The following is a 16,124-nucleotide window of genomic DNA, read 5'->3' as shown; positions in this document are numbered from 1 at the left end:
GAAGGGGAGAAATGAAAAAGTAAAGGCAAGTGAAAGAGCAAGATGGGCGAAATAATGTAGAGAAAGCATAAGAAGGCCCATTTCTTATTGGGGAGATTATTAATATTGAGCAAGGCTGATCCTTTTATTTGAAGCAAAAGTCTATTAAAATTATTCCAAAAGAAAAAGGAGAGAAGTGTTTTGTCCACTTATCTCACCTTCCAGATGGTAAGTGTTGGAACAGGATTTTCAAAGAGATCTGGGTGACTTGAGAGGTCATGGTCTTGTCACTATGTACAGAGCCTCCTCTGCGAATATGTAGGGAAAATCTGTTTTGTTCTTTTTTTAGTTCTTTTTGGAGTCTTCTTTTTGGGAACAGAGTGGCACTTTCAGGGCCTTGGCTGGCTTCCCCAAGTTTCAATTGTGTTAAAGGGCAGACCATGAGTATTGCAGCAGGTCATTGACTGATTGGCAGTACAGAACCTTGAAACAAAGGCTGACCGGCATCTCCTTGAACTCCTAGGAGCTGAGGTGACCTACATGAACATGACTGCCTACAACAAGGGCCGGCTGCAGTCCTCCTTCTGGATTGTGGACAAACAACACGTTTATATTGGCAGTGCCGGTTTGGACTGGCGATCCCTGGGACAGGTAATCTTCCCACGTTACCTAAACACAAAGTTCTACCTCCATAAAGAACTTAGCCATCTCTACAGTGGTTAAGGGAATGAAACCTACAGCATTTTTTTAAATTTTATTTTCACTTTTTGCAGTTCTGGGCCTCGTGCACACAAAGCACACATTCTATCACTGAGCTACACACCCAGCCATGAGCATTTATTATTCATATCTTGTGCAGTTTTGAGAGAGTCACCTTTGTTTACTATGAAGTGATAAACACTTCCTTGTCAAAATCATTTTACCAAAAACATAAAATAAAAAGAAAGGAAAATAACAAAATAATTGACATTGCGCCATGGCTTTTGTAGTTCAAATTCTACTCTCTCTTGGATTCTTTGGAGCTGATTGGTAGGTAATGTTTATTACTCAAACATGAATCTTTAAGATGATCTCACATAATCCATGAGACAGAGAAAAACATACAAATCCAGCATGAGATATTGTGTTTTGGGATAGTAATCATTTTAGTTATTCCTTTAACGAGTCTTAAAATGAAGGCATTATCCTTTTACTCTTTGCAAATGATTAACTTCAAATGTCTTGAAAATACACTTAGACCATCTTATAACTTTCATATATTTATATTTGCCAGACACAATCCATAGAAGATTAGAAAAATTGCCATCTTTCCATTGGTCAAGTGCAGTAGGAAGTGCCTGGTTACTGGGTGCTTAGGAGGATGCTAATCAACTTTGCATAGTACAGAGCCCTACATTCCCCATCATAGCTGAGCTCTTTTGACATTAAGATCACTAAATTCACCAAGTGAGTTGCCCTGCACTTTACTTGATCTCTTAGGGGAAAGAAAACATTTGGGCGCAGATAGGTCCCCAGCTATAGAGAAAGAGAGCATGACATTGGACAAATCTGATAAGGGCAACATTACATTTGTATTGTTAGTTTTATATACTAAATCATTTAAATGAGAAAATTCCATGATTCTTTTGGAATGAAGACATCATCAAACATTGAGAAAACATTGTTTATGTTTTCTCAGAAAATTAAGAGGAGCCATGAATAGATTTTAAAAAATTAACCTAAATAATAGTAAATCAAAATAATAGTAACAATAATGGTAGCAATAACCAGCATATACTAAACACCATATGCTATTTGAAGCTATTTAAATGAACATTTGTTTTAAACCTCACAGTTATCCTATGAGTTAAATACTATTATTGTCTCCATTTTATAGATAAATAGACTTGAGCCCATAACTGAGTTTCAATACTGAAATTTTTAAGTCTGCTTTTCCAAGTAATTTTGAGACTAAAAACACAAATTTTCTTTCTGTATGTTTTACGTTTATTGGACTTATAAACACACATATAAAAATATTGATTACAACAACATTGGCTTACCTCAGAAGCAAGAAATATGTAACACCTCTTTAATTTAGAGTACTAAGAGGAAACTAACCTATGAATGTCTCAAATATCTCAGCTCACCTTTCTTTTTTTTGTACCTACAATAAACATCTTCTACCCAGTAACTTTTAGCTGAATAGCCTATAACAAATACATAAACGGTTCTATAGCAATAGTGATTATATGTAAATTCTAATGCTAAGTGATTTTTTACTTCAGCATACTTTGGGGGTTATATTTTGTTTATTTTTAGAAAATCTGTTTCCCCACCAGCAAGTTTTCTTTGTTTTGTCATTCACTGTTACTAACTGGTAGGGTCTAAAGATTTGTGATTTCTATTTGAATGATTGAGGCTTACTGACATTTTCCCCACAGTTTTAGAACAAGTTATCTTTAATTCCTTTACGACCTTTTAGTCCCTTTCTTAGGCAAACAGATATGTATGAAAATGTTGGTTTCTTTGCTTGAAAATTATTACTTTGTCTTTGTTTTTGGTTACTATTCTTTGTTTTGCAAAATGTAATGTTCATTCTGCACCTGTGTAGTTATTTGTATATTTTTCCTGTTGAGATGAATCATCATTGTGAAATGTGAATTTTCCCCACTTTAAACATGGTAAATTCAGAGTAAGGAGAACCTGAAAATAATTTCCTATTAGCCAATGAAGAATTAAAGTTGTCTGGTGACCATTTATTGTTTACACATTGCCATGAAGTAGCTAGAGTCCCTTCCTATTATAGAGAAAACCAGAGTTGTCCCTGAGTCAGTGCAAGTTGGGCAACACATAAGCGATTTCTCTGTTCCACAATCATTTCAGTCCTTTCTTAAGGACCTGTCAGCTCCTTGTGATTCATTTAATGTCATTCTTAGGAAGAATCAGAGATTTGCAAACTCTGCTTTATATCATGCATGTAGCTGGTCTCTGTAGATCTGTCTAGAAGAGTGTCACTGTGACCTAGTCACGTAGTTTATTTGTCCCCTGCTTCTAAGCCACATAATTAGGGAGAATAAACAGGGTACAGTGACGCATGTAATACCAGCAGGGAGGCAGGAGGATTGCAAATTCCATACCTGCCTTGGCAATCTAGCAAGACCCTCCCTTAAAAAAAAATTTAAAAAGAAGGGCTGGGGTGTGATTTGGTGGTAAAGTACCCTGGGTTCAATCCCCAATACCAAAAAGAAAGAGGGGGGGGGAGGGAGAGGGAGAATACACATATATTTTTAGGTTTTTCTCCTTCAGCTTGAAAATAACAAGAAAGCTATACTAAGAACCTAAATGGATTAATATGATATTTCTTATGTATAGAGTAAATGCAAATAGGGATTTAAAAATAAATTTATTTTATAACCCACCATAAATAAATTCACAGATAGGAAAACCATGAAAAAATAATGAGTACTTCCAAACCCTTATTAAAGAGAAGGTAGGTGAAGAATCATCCTTACCAGCTAATCAGTAGACTGTTGGTGAGGGAAGTAAACTTGGGTTGGTTGGAGAAAAGGCAGCGGACTTGAATAAAAAGTAAATATTGATGGGAAATGTTTAAGCCATCAGTAATTTCAAGCTATATGGGATTTCCCATGTGAACTTCTTTTGTGGAAGTCTGCATTCTTCTGTTGATTATAAATTTAATGGCAGGTCAAACAACTTGGAGTTCAGGGAACAAGGCAGGTGAAAGAAATCTTTTCCAAAAGGCTACTGTTTATGTGCCAGGCTCTGTGCTAATAACTTTTAAAATATTTTTCCACTTATCATAATGATTTAAAGATAGATGTTATCTTTACCTTGCTAAGAAATAGAATATTAGAAAAATAACAACCATACACATCCCATTTCTGCCTTTTTTTTTTCTTGCTTCAAAAAAATAAAAATTTTCTAACCCGTGCAGGAATTAAGCATTTAGACATGATTCTCGTGTTCTTAGATTGACAGTTAAGTTGGCAAAGTCTGCATCTTTCATTTCTTTTCTAGGAATTTGTGACTCAGATATTAATCAACCCAAAGTAACTGTTTTATCCTTTTTATTTGCTACTATACCAAACTCTCCAAAACTAAAATAAATCTCATGCTCACCCTCATAGCAATCTTTTCCTATTTTCCTCCCATAAGAGACTATATTCTTTAATGGGGGCAGGGAAGAGGCCTAAGTTAGGGAGCAGAGTAGAGTGCTAACATGTGAGGCCCTGGGTTTGATCCTCAGCACCACATAAAAATAAACAAATAAAATAAATATGTTGTGTCTAAATGCAACTAAAAAATATGTATGTTTAAAAAGTGAATTATATCTAAGGAAAATCATGGTATTTCTGTAATGCTTAGTTATGTATTCCTCCCTCGAACTGCCGCCATGCTTTTCTTTAAGAAAAACAATGCAAGTGATCCAGAAACCCTTCTCTCATTCATCTCTTTCCAATGCAACCCCATGATGATGATGAGGGTGGGACAGTCATAAAATGACACTACCTACTCTTTTATTTATTTATTTATTTGTTTTTACACAAATGGAGCACAACTTTTTATTTCTCTGGTTTACACGATGCAGAGTCACACTCTTCATGCAATCGTACACATACATAGGGTAATAATGTCCGTCTCATTCTACCATCTTTACCACCTCTACACCCACTCCACTCCCCTCAGCCTCCTCTACCCAATCCAAAGTTTCTTCATTCAATCCTACACCCCCCAACCCCATTAAGGATCAGCATCCACTTATCAGAGAAAACATTGGTCTTTGATTTGGGGGGGGGGGGGGGTTGGCTTATTTCACTTAGCATGATTTTCTCCAGTTCTATCCATTCACCTGCAAATGCCATAATTTCATTCTTATTTAAGGCTGAGTGATAGTCCATTGTGTGTATGTATACCACATTTTCTTTATTCATTCATCTGTTGAAGGGCATATAAATTGGTTCCATAGTTTAGGTATTGTGAATTGAGCTGTTATAAACATTGATGAGCCTGCATCCTTGTAGTATGTTGATTTTAAGTCCTTTGGGTATAATCTGAGGAGTGCAATAGCTGGGTCAAATAGTGGTTCCATTGCACAAGAAATAAAATCAAGAATCAATAAATGGGATGGATTCAAACTAAAAAGCTTCTTCTCAGCAAAGGAAACAGTCAATAAAGTGAAGAGAGAGCCAACAGAATGGGAGAAAATCTTTACCACACACCCATCAGATAGAGCAATAGTCCCCTGCACACCTACTCTTGCTCTGTACTCCAAAACCCCCTTCATCTCTGAGTTGAATGTCAAGACTAGGGGTCTGAGTGTGTTTGCTCAGACCCCTCGTCTTGATAGAGGTATTCCTCTAATTCCTCTGATTAATGGATCCGGGGCTCCCTTAGAATTCTGAGCCATAGAAAGTCTTATGGGAAGAAAGAGAACACCACCACAGGCTTCCCAGCCAGAGGTCTGCATCTGTGAATCTTTGGAGTGCCTCCAAACACCATGGAGGAAAAAAAAAATGTTATGCTGACAAAGCAAACAAAAGACTAACCAGTGTGTGAAGCTGGAAGAAAGTGCACAGCAGTCATCAAACCACAGGGCTCTGGAGGCGCGATGCTGAAATAGGAGAAGCTGGGACGGAAAATATGAAAATCATGTCTTTAGAAAAAGTTACATTTACAGTTTTTTCCAAAAAAAGCTCTCTTAGAGAAATCATTACCTGGAGTCAAAGGTGGGATTCACTAGGTTTGTTGATCACTAGAACCCGGCAACTCTGGAGATGGGAAATTTTTAAATGGTGTACTTTAATATAATTAAAACAAGAATAGGCCCACTTAAACTCTGTGAATGTGAACACATTTTTAATCTTAGCCGACCTTTGTGTGAAAAGAATTAAAAGGGATATATGAAAACAGATCAGCTCCTGGGACACAGGCACTTGGGAGCTATAAGATCTCGATGATTACATCCTGAATACATTATTAGAACCCAGGGGGAATGATCCATCAACTCAGCAACCTGCCCACACCTTCAGCTGAAGTCAGGTGGTGGAGGTGGCCAACTGACCAGCCCAAGATCCATTTGGTACCTGGAATCGCTGAAGCATTTCATCTTGGAACTGAAAATTACATCAGAGAATTTCCAGTGTTGGTGTTTTCCAAGGAGTGTTATATGAGATGCTTTTTCAGTGAGCTAGACTGTCATGGTCATTACCTGAAAAAAGGATTCTATGCTGGCAAAAATTGAGAAACTATGGGTTTAATTTAAATGGATTTTTTTCACTGAGGGATTCCCAGGCCTTTAATATACTAATGTGCCTTGTGAATTAGTATATTAATACTAATTAATACAGAGACCATACAGCACTCCTCCAACCTGACTGACCATGAAATGCTTTCCATGATTGATTCCATGAGTCAAGTGTTCCTTATTTACATAAATACTGGTCTCAGCCAACATCACCCAGTTCCCAGATGGGAACACTAAGGTGGGGTCCAGGGGTAGGGGGCTGCCAGGTCACTTACCCTGTATACAGTCTGCCTTCAGTAACCACAGGGGTTTCCCATCCACCATTCAACCAACCTCAAATCAAAAATATTCATTAAACACACACACACACACACACACACACACATCTTTATTGATCCCATACAGATTTTTTTCTTATTTTCTAAATAATATAGTATAACAACTGCTTACATAGGATTTACAGTACACTAGCATTCATAAACTAGAAATGACTTATAATGTACAGTAGTGTCACTGGAGAAGGGATATTTCCAGGATAGAGTCCTGAGGTATTTGCAGGGAAGAGGGGGAACTCAACTCAGGACAAGTGAGGTCCTTTACAATAGTGCTGGAAAAGAATTATATCAATAGTGGCACAGAGATTTATTTAGGAAAGGAAGGAGAACATATTCAAAGGAGAATGCAGGCCATTTTCAAGAGAGACAGCAGCCCATTGGTTTGGGGTGTCCATAGTTATAGAGGGAAAGTAGCTAGGGGTTGGACTAAAAGAGGAGTCAGGGTAGAGTTCAAGATTTTGAGCCAGTTTTCCCTGGTAATACACATAATAATAGGTAATACACACTATACCACGTTGCTTTTTTCAGGTGAGCCCCTAAGGAGGGCCAACGACCTGGGCCAAGGACATGGGCTGGGTGGCCCAAGAGTTGCTTCTTTTGAGTTTCAAAGGTTCATGGGAGTTTCCTGCATTCCAATGGTTCATGGGTGCTTCTCTTTTGAGACTTCTTTCTCTGTATCTCCAAATTCCTATCTCCGTAGGGTGTGCATGGATTACAAATATGCAGATATTATGGCATTTTATATAAGGGACTTCAGTATCTACAGAGTGTGGTACCCCGTGACCCACAGGGTTTTGGAATCAATCCTCCAGGGAGACTGAGGGATGATTGAACCTCCCATTTGTTCTGTTTTTTTTTTTTTTTTCTGGAGATCCCTGAATAATACAGATGGTGACTCTGAGAACTAAAGATGTGCTGGGAGAGGCCTGGAAATGCTGCGTCACAGTAGTCAAAGGTCCACGAGGAAGGAGCCAGAAGAGGCAGTGACAGTGTTTCCAGCCTCTGGGGCTGGGTGACTCGGAAAAGGACCACACTGTCAAAAGAAAACAGAGAAGGCCAGCAGAAGGGGTAGTTCCCATGTCCCGCGGGTTGTTAGAGAAGCAGCAAAGAGACTGGCTAGTGTGGATGCTTCTTATCTACCAGCTCAAGTATGATCAGGCTTTGAACCGAACGCTACTGATTTCATCATAGCTGTCTCTGACAGTACTCATTTGGTGGTGGGGCCATGACGTGAGTCACAGTCCCTCTGCGTCGCCAAGCCTTGTCACTTCTTTCAGATCTCCGTTGTGGCTCAGGTTGTAACCTGTCATTAATCATGAGAAAGGGCACCATGACTTAAAGAGTCTTCCATTCTATCTTCTTGTCCTCTTTTCTTTTAATTAAAAGAAAAGGAACAAGTGGGAGTTCTCAAGACCCAGTGTGCATGACAGTAGGCAGGAGGTCACCCATGCTGTCACGGCTGTTCAACGCTAACCCTGAGCTGATGTTTTTCTCGGAATTTATGAGTTTCAAAAGACATGCTTCAGCAACTAGGGAAGTGGTGCATGGGTGGCACAGCTAGTCGTCAGAACCGGAATGAAAATGAAGCAAAAGTAATTCAACTGCAAATACAGCAGAGAATAATTAATATTCCTTAGGAAGCTGTAATGAGGGAAAACAAATGATTAATTCTCCCCACTGATTTAAAAGATTACCTGTGCTTTCTCCGGAAGGGCATTTTTGTTTGCATATGCATTTTTAAGTAAATGAGGAGGTGGAAGTCCCTATTTTTCCTATAATATATGTATTAACAAACTGCATTTTTATAAACAAGATCATGCATATTTTCTACAATTTTAAAGTGACAGTTTGGCAAATAATATTGCTCAAAAGAAGCATAAATAGGATATTCTTTTCCCTGGTCTCCCATGAGAAACATCCTTACAAAGACAGTTTTCTGATGTAGTCTCAATTTATACAGTTACATGCAATAATAACAGAATTGCTTGACCCCTCTACTTGCCCTTCCTAAAATGAGATTTAGAGTTTTGGGTTATTCCCAAGGGCAATTCTTTTTTTTTCTGAGATATTGCTTCATATTTCCCTCCAACCTCAACTTCCTGAATATGTTCTAAATGATATGGTAGCCTATGATATCTTCATGGGACATGTCTCAAGGGCTCTATCCCAGTCACTTTTACCCCCTTGATGTAAGCCATTTGGTAAAAGTTCCTCTTAAATCTGGCCATGGTGGCACAAGATTTCTGCTACTCTGGAGAGGTTAAAGTAAAACGATCGCAAATTTGAGACCAGACTGAACAAGTTAGCTGAGATCCTGTCTCAAAATAAAAAAATGAAAAAATTGGTGGGTAGCTCAGTGGCAGGGTGCCTATGGGTTGAAACCCAGTACTGCAAACAAACCAACAAATGTCCCTCTTAAAATATAATGTGCAGAATTCAAGTATGATTCTTCAAAAATAGCCTCCCCATTGAGGACTTTGCTTCTACTCAGACAGGCACCATACTTTTGAAAACAGAGTCTGAACCTAGATTTGCTGTTTTGCCAGTCTCCTTGCTTTTGTTGGCCATTACTAAGCTTGCTATTTGACTACAGTGTAACAGTGTTTGGAGTCAGAATTGAAATTTTGTTTTTCTAGCCCTTGCATTTATATAACCCAAGCAAGTTATTTCACCTCCTTGAGTTTCCATTTGTTCATCTCTACAACTAGACTAATAATAATGAGCTCATGCAAAAAAATAATAATAAATAAATAATGACCTCATGCAATTGTTAGTGAGACCAAACAGGATTCTAAACTGCACCTGGCACCATACCTGCAGCATGGTTCCTGATCAATAAACTGTGGCCATTGAGCTGATGACAAGGAAACTTGATAAGTTGACTAGGTCAATAAGCAGGGGGAGGCCAGAAGTATAGTGCTTATTTATTGTCTTTGGTAAAGATTTCATAAATCTCTCTAGGTTTGCTCACAAACACTGCCCCAGTTAACAGTACAGTGGGGTAGGCAGTAGCACCCAAGGGGCATGGGCTAATGGCCATGACCTTCTGAAGGGAAATCTTTAATGTCTTGTCACAGTAATATTCTACATCTCATAGATATAGAATAAATTCTACATATAACACTTGCTGTTCAAGGATATTATCAGTGCTAATACCTGGATGAGTATTAACCAAATTTCTAAGTGACACAAATCTAAGAAACAAAGCTAAAACCTTCGTGTTTTAAAAACAAGGCATAGGATTTCAGTGAGTTTCAGACCAATTCTTACAAGAGGAAATTGAACAGGAGTGTAGAAATATATAAGACTATGCAAATGAGGAAATTGAACAGGAGTGTGGAAATAAATAAGACTATGCAAATGAGAATAAGCCACCACCACTTGAGTGTGGCAGAGACTCAAAGGCAGGCAGAGGGAGCCTAAAAGCACAGCTCAGTGGTAGAGCACTTGCCTAGCATGTGTGAGGTCCTAAGTCCCCTTCCCAGCATGCAAAAACCAAACACTTTTGAGCCTGGAACTGTGGCATGTGCCTGTGTTCTCATCTTCTCAGGAAGCTGAATAGTGGGGATCCCTTAAGCCCAGAGTTGGAGAATAGGCTGAGCAACATAGGAAGACCCTACTTCAAAAAACACACAAAACAACAACACAAACACACACAAAAAAGAAAACACCTCCACAGCAAGAAACAATCAGTGTTACACAGCACTGGGTTTCTTGATTCTTCCCAAAATTTCAAAATCCAGAGACACAGAAAAAGTATAAAGGGTTTCTCAGCGAAATGAGAGTATACTCCAAAGTGTGCGGAATAGACTCCCTTCAAGGGAGGAAAGAGCCTGAGATTTTTCACGTGGAAAGATTTTATATCTGGACTGGGAATCTGCTCCCTTGTGTATTATGTATTTTGGTGATTACTGTGATTTCCCACCATGGCTTAGCACACCTGGGCCAATTTTGCCATGTTGGAAATTTTTCCAGCATAGACTATAGCTGTTTTCTCCAGATTGACAGGGAGCTCGCCTAACTCAAGAAGAGTTGGCCAGCTGGGTGCCACCCAGGGGCAGAGCCTGAATTTCCTTTCATAACCTACCTTGCTTGACTCTGTAGCTGCCTACTCTAACAAAAGAAAGCAGTGCAGTAGGAAAGCTTCATTCTGGGAAAAAAGACAAGAGTGGGCTCTGGGTGGAGAGTTTTCATGTGCTCTAACTAGGTAAAGAAGCAGAACATTCCTCTTTGATTGACTTGGGAGCATATTTGGTTTTCTCTGGTTGGTTCTAAATTGGAAGCAGGGGCAAAAATGAAGTAAACTGGTCATTATTAATCAAGTCGTAATCATTTGGGCTGATTGCTTCAAGAGGTATTGTTTGGCTCCCTGAAATATTTGCTATAGATGTTAGGTTGGTTTTCAGAACTGGTTGCTGCAGGTTGTGGGTAAGAATTCTATTTTTATTTATGGTCTGACTATTTGTATATTCAGTCTCTTGATATAACAGTGTCCTTCTCCTAAAACCCCCACCCTCACTTCCTGCCTCCCCACAAGCTGGCTTTAGAATCCCTACTAGATGTCTGGAAGCCCATAGTGAGAATCCAGACAGGATGTCTCCAGTTAATTACATGAAATTCCAGCACCTGCTTTAATCATGTTGTTTACATGAATAAAGATTTTGTTTCTTTCAACAAAAGTCTAGCATATATGGTAACTAGAATTAAAAACTGGAAATCATAGGAGAAAGGATATGCAACAATGCAAACAACAATTTGTCCACACAACAAAGCTGTGCATATTGAACAGGCCAGACTCACGATAGTTCCTGGATGATTAATCCTTTGGCATTCAATGGAGGGACTGTTTAGTACTAGAAATGGTTCAGTTTGACTGGGTTGTATTCTTGAGGGTAGGAAAAGATGTACAGAGTTAAAGTATTTTTTTTTACTTTTTATTTATTTATTTATTACACAAATAGAGCACAACTTTTCATTTCTCTGGTTGTACACAATGCAGAGTAACACCATTAGTGCAATCATACACGTACATAGGATGATTATGTCATTCCACCATCTCTCCCACCCTTACATCCCTTTCCTCCCCTCTGCCTAATCCAAAGTTCCTCCATTCTTTCCTTGCCTCCCACCCATTACAGATCAGCAACCACTTATCAGAGAAAACATTTGGCCTTTGGTTTTATGGGATTGGCTTCCTTTGCTTAGCATGATATGCTCCAACTCCATCCATTTACCTGCAAATGCCATAATTTCATTCTTCTTGAAGGCTGAGTAATATTCCATTGTGTATATATACTACAGTTTCTTTATTCATTCATCTATTGAAGGGCTGTAGTTTCTTAATCAAAGCTTACACATTGTAAGCTCAACAGATGCACTACCATCAACAGCAGTATTCTTCACAACCTGCTAGCACATGTCAGGAAGGATCTAGGACCTCTCTGCCTATTTTAACTTAGGGGATCACAGTACAGGAGTGGCATATGGCCAAATGCACTCACTCTTTATGTTGGGTTTGTGGCCTTTCCCTAAAGCTGGTCCACACCAATTTAATAACATTTTTGACATTGCCCTCACAATGGTTGAGAAAACTTTATTATGAAAACAATGCAGGAAAATCCCACTTTAAACCATGCAGGGTTGTATTTGCTTCTGTTTCTATTTGTTTTTTTAAAATAATACTTAGGTAAAATTCCAACTGCAAAAGCTTGTTGTATTCATGAATAAAGATTTTGTTTCTTTCAACAACAACAAAAAAAAAATCAACAAAAGTTTATTTAAAATGTTGAAACAGAGTTTCTTTGAGGGCTCAGTCAGACCTAGGAAGTGCATTTATTTTAACAACTGTATTAACAAAGATTCCCTTAGGTGAATTTTATGGCCCCATTTTCCCACTTTCTGGCTTTCATATTTTAATTGGAAAAAAAATTGGATTGTATGTTCTTGATAACAGTGACTTGCAAGAATACTGCCTTTACTCCCATACATCATTCTGCATATTTCAAGTGTAACAAGCTCAAGCATCTATTATTATAATTAGCTGTCACTTCCGTCCTTTACTGTTGAATTCACCAACACCAATTCTGTCATATATTTAAAAACCTTTTCTGAAGCTTTAATTTTCTCAGCAAACTGTGTTTGGAAAATTAACTCTGTTGCCTTGCACTGTTTCAACATGGTCTTCTTAACTCCCACCCACAGACTACTAAGTTAATTGATGTTGTTTTCATCAAAGCTGAATGTACCATATTCAGACCTTAAGAACTACCTAAAAATACCCTTCCCCTTCTGAACTGCCTAAGGTTCTAGATATGTTTATTCTAGAAATGGTGGGTCTGAATTTCAGCCTCCGAATCCTATGGAATAAATCATGCCGCATAATAGAGGGGTTTGTTTTTTGGTTTTTTTTTTTTTTGGTGGTAGGATTAACAACACCCTCTACCATTGAGCTACAACCCCAGCCCCATAAAGCAAGATTAAGATAAACCAAACACAAGAATACAATGTTAATAGATTTATAGTTTTGAGTAAGAGCTTTCTACTTTCTAGACTTCTCCCATGAACACTGATTCATTCAGTTTTCACAGTAGCCATATGAGACACCCAGGATTGTCTCTATAATGTACAGATAAGGAGACAGTCTCCAAGAGGCTAATTGAAAAAGTCCTGAAGTGATTCCATCAGTTAACATCACAGTTAGGACTTGAACTCAAACTTCTGATGAACTATACTGTTGCTCTTAATAATTGGCTAAATAGGAAATTAGAACACATAGTACTCTGAGAGCTTGTTTGGAAGTTCTAGCAGGGGAGCACAGCTACTCTTATACCCTTTTTAAAAATTATTTATTTATTTATTCTAATTAGGAATATATGACAGAAGAATGCATTTTGATTCATCACACATAATTGCAGCACAGCTTTTCATTTTTCTGGTTGTACGTGATGGAGCGTCACACCATACATGCAGTCACACTTGAACCTAGGGTAATGATGTCCATCTCATTCCATCTTTCCTGCCTATTCCTCTCCCTTTCCCTCCCTCCCCTTTGCCCAATCACAGTTCCTCCCTTTTTTCCCATGCCCCCCACCCATTATGGATCCACTTATCAGAAAGAACATTCAGGCTTTGCTTTTTTGGGATCGGCTTACTTCACTTAGCATGATATTCTCCAACTCCATCCATTTATCCGCAAATGCCATAATTTTATTCTCTTTTAATGCTGAGAAATATCCCATTGTGTATATATACTACAGTTTCTTTATCCATTCATCTATCAAAGGGCATCTAAGTTGGTTCCACAATTTAGCTATTGTGAATTGAGCTGCTATAAATATTGATGTGGCTGCATCACTATAGTATGTTGATTTTAACTCCTTTGGGTATAAACTGAGGAATGGGATAGCTGAGTCAAATGGTGGTTCCATTCCAGGTTTTCTAAGGAATCTCCATACTGCTTTCCAGAGTGCTTGCACCAATTTGCAGTCCTACCATCAATGTATGAATGTGCTTTTTCCCCCCACATCCTCACCAACACTTATTGTTGCTTGTATTCTTGATAACTGCCATTCAGACTGGCATGAGATGAAATCTTAGAATAGTTTTGATTTGCATTTCTCTAATTACTAGAGATGTTGAACACTTTTTCGTATATTTGTTGATCAATTGTATATTTTCTTCTGAGAAGTGTCTGTTCAGCTCTTTGTCCTATTTATTGATTGGATTGTTTGTTTATTTGGTGTTAAGTTTTTTGAGTTCTTTATATATCCTGGAGATTAGTGCTCTATCTGACTTGTGTGTGGTAAACATTTGCTCCCAAAATGTAGGCTCTCTCTTCACCTCATTGATTGTTTCTTTTGCTGAGAAGAAGCTTTTTAGTTTTAATCCATCCCATTTATTGATTCTTGATTTTAACTCTTGCACTTTAGCAGTCTTATTAAGAGGCCAAATCTGATGTGATGAAGATTTGGGCCTACTTTTTCCTCTGGGTCTCTGGTCTATTTCTTAGGGGGATCAAGGACCTAGGAATTAGATCCCTTACCCTTGACCAAAGACCAGTCCTCCTCTATTGGAGAAGGTAGTCCTCTCCAACACAGCATACAGCTTTGGGAAGGATTGAGACTCAGTACAGAATTTAACCTTTTTGCTAGTAGCCACAAACAAATGCAAAAAGAAGAGCCTATTGTAGCTTAGTGGTAGGGCCACTGCTTAGTGTGCCTGAGACCTTGGGTTAGGTGAAATTTAGAATATTTTATGTGATCTAGTGCATCTTAAGTATTATCCCTTCAACACATCATCAATTTAAAATAGATAAGGACAAGAATATTTAACCTTTCTAATGAGTTTTCAAAATTTGGATTTTTACTGCACATCTCTCTGTCCAATGGCCAAATATCTCTCTCTCTTCTCTCCCATTAGGAAACAGTGTGTGTGTGTGTGTGTGTGTGTGTGTAACTTAATACACAAACCTAAATTTTTACTTTAAAAAAATGAGTTTTCGAGCAGGTAAACAAGTTAGTTTCAGTGGGAAGGATTGGCCATTTGGGGGAGCCACTACTACAAGAGTCAGGTTGTCTATGTTTCTGTAAGAGGTTCAGAACATTGAAAACTGGAACAACAACAACAAAAAAAAACCATTCCATGCCATTTACACATGGCACCAACGAAATTTATTTTTATTTCCAAATTTGTAGACAAGGTCAAAATTTGTGTCAATTTGTGTCAAAAGTCAAATATTCATAATCTGTCTGCCAAGAAGCTTCAACAGGGAGCATCTCTAAAACATACTTGGCCTGCTGCAAACAGCTGTCACTTCCCTGCCGCTAATTGTCCATTCCCTGTTATTTTCATCTGTTCATGTATTAACTCATTCAGCAAGGGTTTGTTTAGCATCTATTTTGTACCAGGCTCTATTGAAAGTGCTAGAGGTACAATGGGCAGAGGCCCATTAATTTTCCTGAAAGACTCACATGATACTAAGAAAATAAACAAGTGAACAAATATTTATAATGAAGTGTGATGACTGTGTAGTTAGCTCAGCCCACAAGAGGGTAAGGAAGGGTTCCTTAGATGAGAGGATACCTGAGCTTGAAGACTAGGTGGAGAGGAGCAGAGTGAAGAAAGGTTTTCTCCTTTGCATAGAGACAGAGCAAAGTTTGGCTGGTTCAGAGAGAAGGCCGTCAGTAGCCTTCTGCACATCTGCAGCATGCAATGTCAGTCACAAGTGGAGAGGTAAGACAGAGTTTGGGGGCCTCAGAAAAACAAAGACAGCGTGTGGATCATGGAACACATTTGAAAGGGTCTAGGTAGAAAATGGACAGCTATGGTGAAATGTAATGGTAAGGACTGAGACTGGGATAAGGAAATCACTTAGGAAGCCATTGAAGTAATGGAGCAGGGTGGGATTGAGCTCCTGAGCTATGTCGGTGGCTATGTATGAGGAAGGGTTGGCCAAGCCACCCACAGCTTACTGATTCCGTGGTGTCAACTTTAGGTTCCTCGCCATCTCACATCTCCTGAAAGATGCTGCAGACTCTGAGGCACAGAGTGTCATGAATCAGCAT

The 16,124-nt window shown here is 38.6% G+C and overlaps 1 protein-coding gene across 4 annotated transcripts in view; it reads left to right on the top strand.

Annotated features, from left to right (window-relative positions):
* Window positions 1-16,124, top strand: part of Pld5 (phospholipase D family member 5) — a 421,479-nt gene that overhangs the window by 322,776 nt on the left and 82,579 nt on the right. For all 4 annotated transcript variants that reach the window (XM_046432532.2, XM_058575187.1, XM_058575184.1 and 1 more), the window contains exon 5: window positions 503-630. In XM_046432532.2, coding sequence (XP_046288488.1) covers window positions 503-630 — 128 coding nt within the window. The remainder of the gene's footprint in view (window positions 1-502; window positions 631-16,124) is intronic.

This window comes from Marmota monax, unplaced genomic scaffold (genome assembly GCF_021218885.2).
Source record: "Marmota monax isolate L192 unplaced genomic scaffold, Marmota_monax_Labrador192_F-V1.1 WCK01_AAM20220418_F8-fsc00090, whole genome shotgun sequence".
In the NCBI taxonomy this organism is placed as follows: domain Eukaryota; kingdom Metazoa; phylum Chordata; class Mammalia; order Rodentia; family Sciuridae; genus Marmota; species Marmota monax.
Note: the sequence above shows the minus strand (reverse complement) of the source record. Positions and strands in the feature narration are given on the sequence as shown.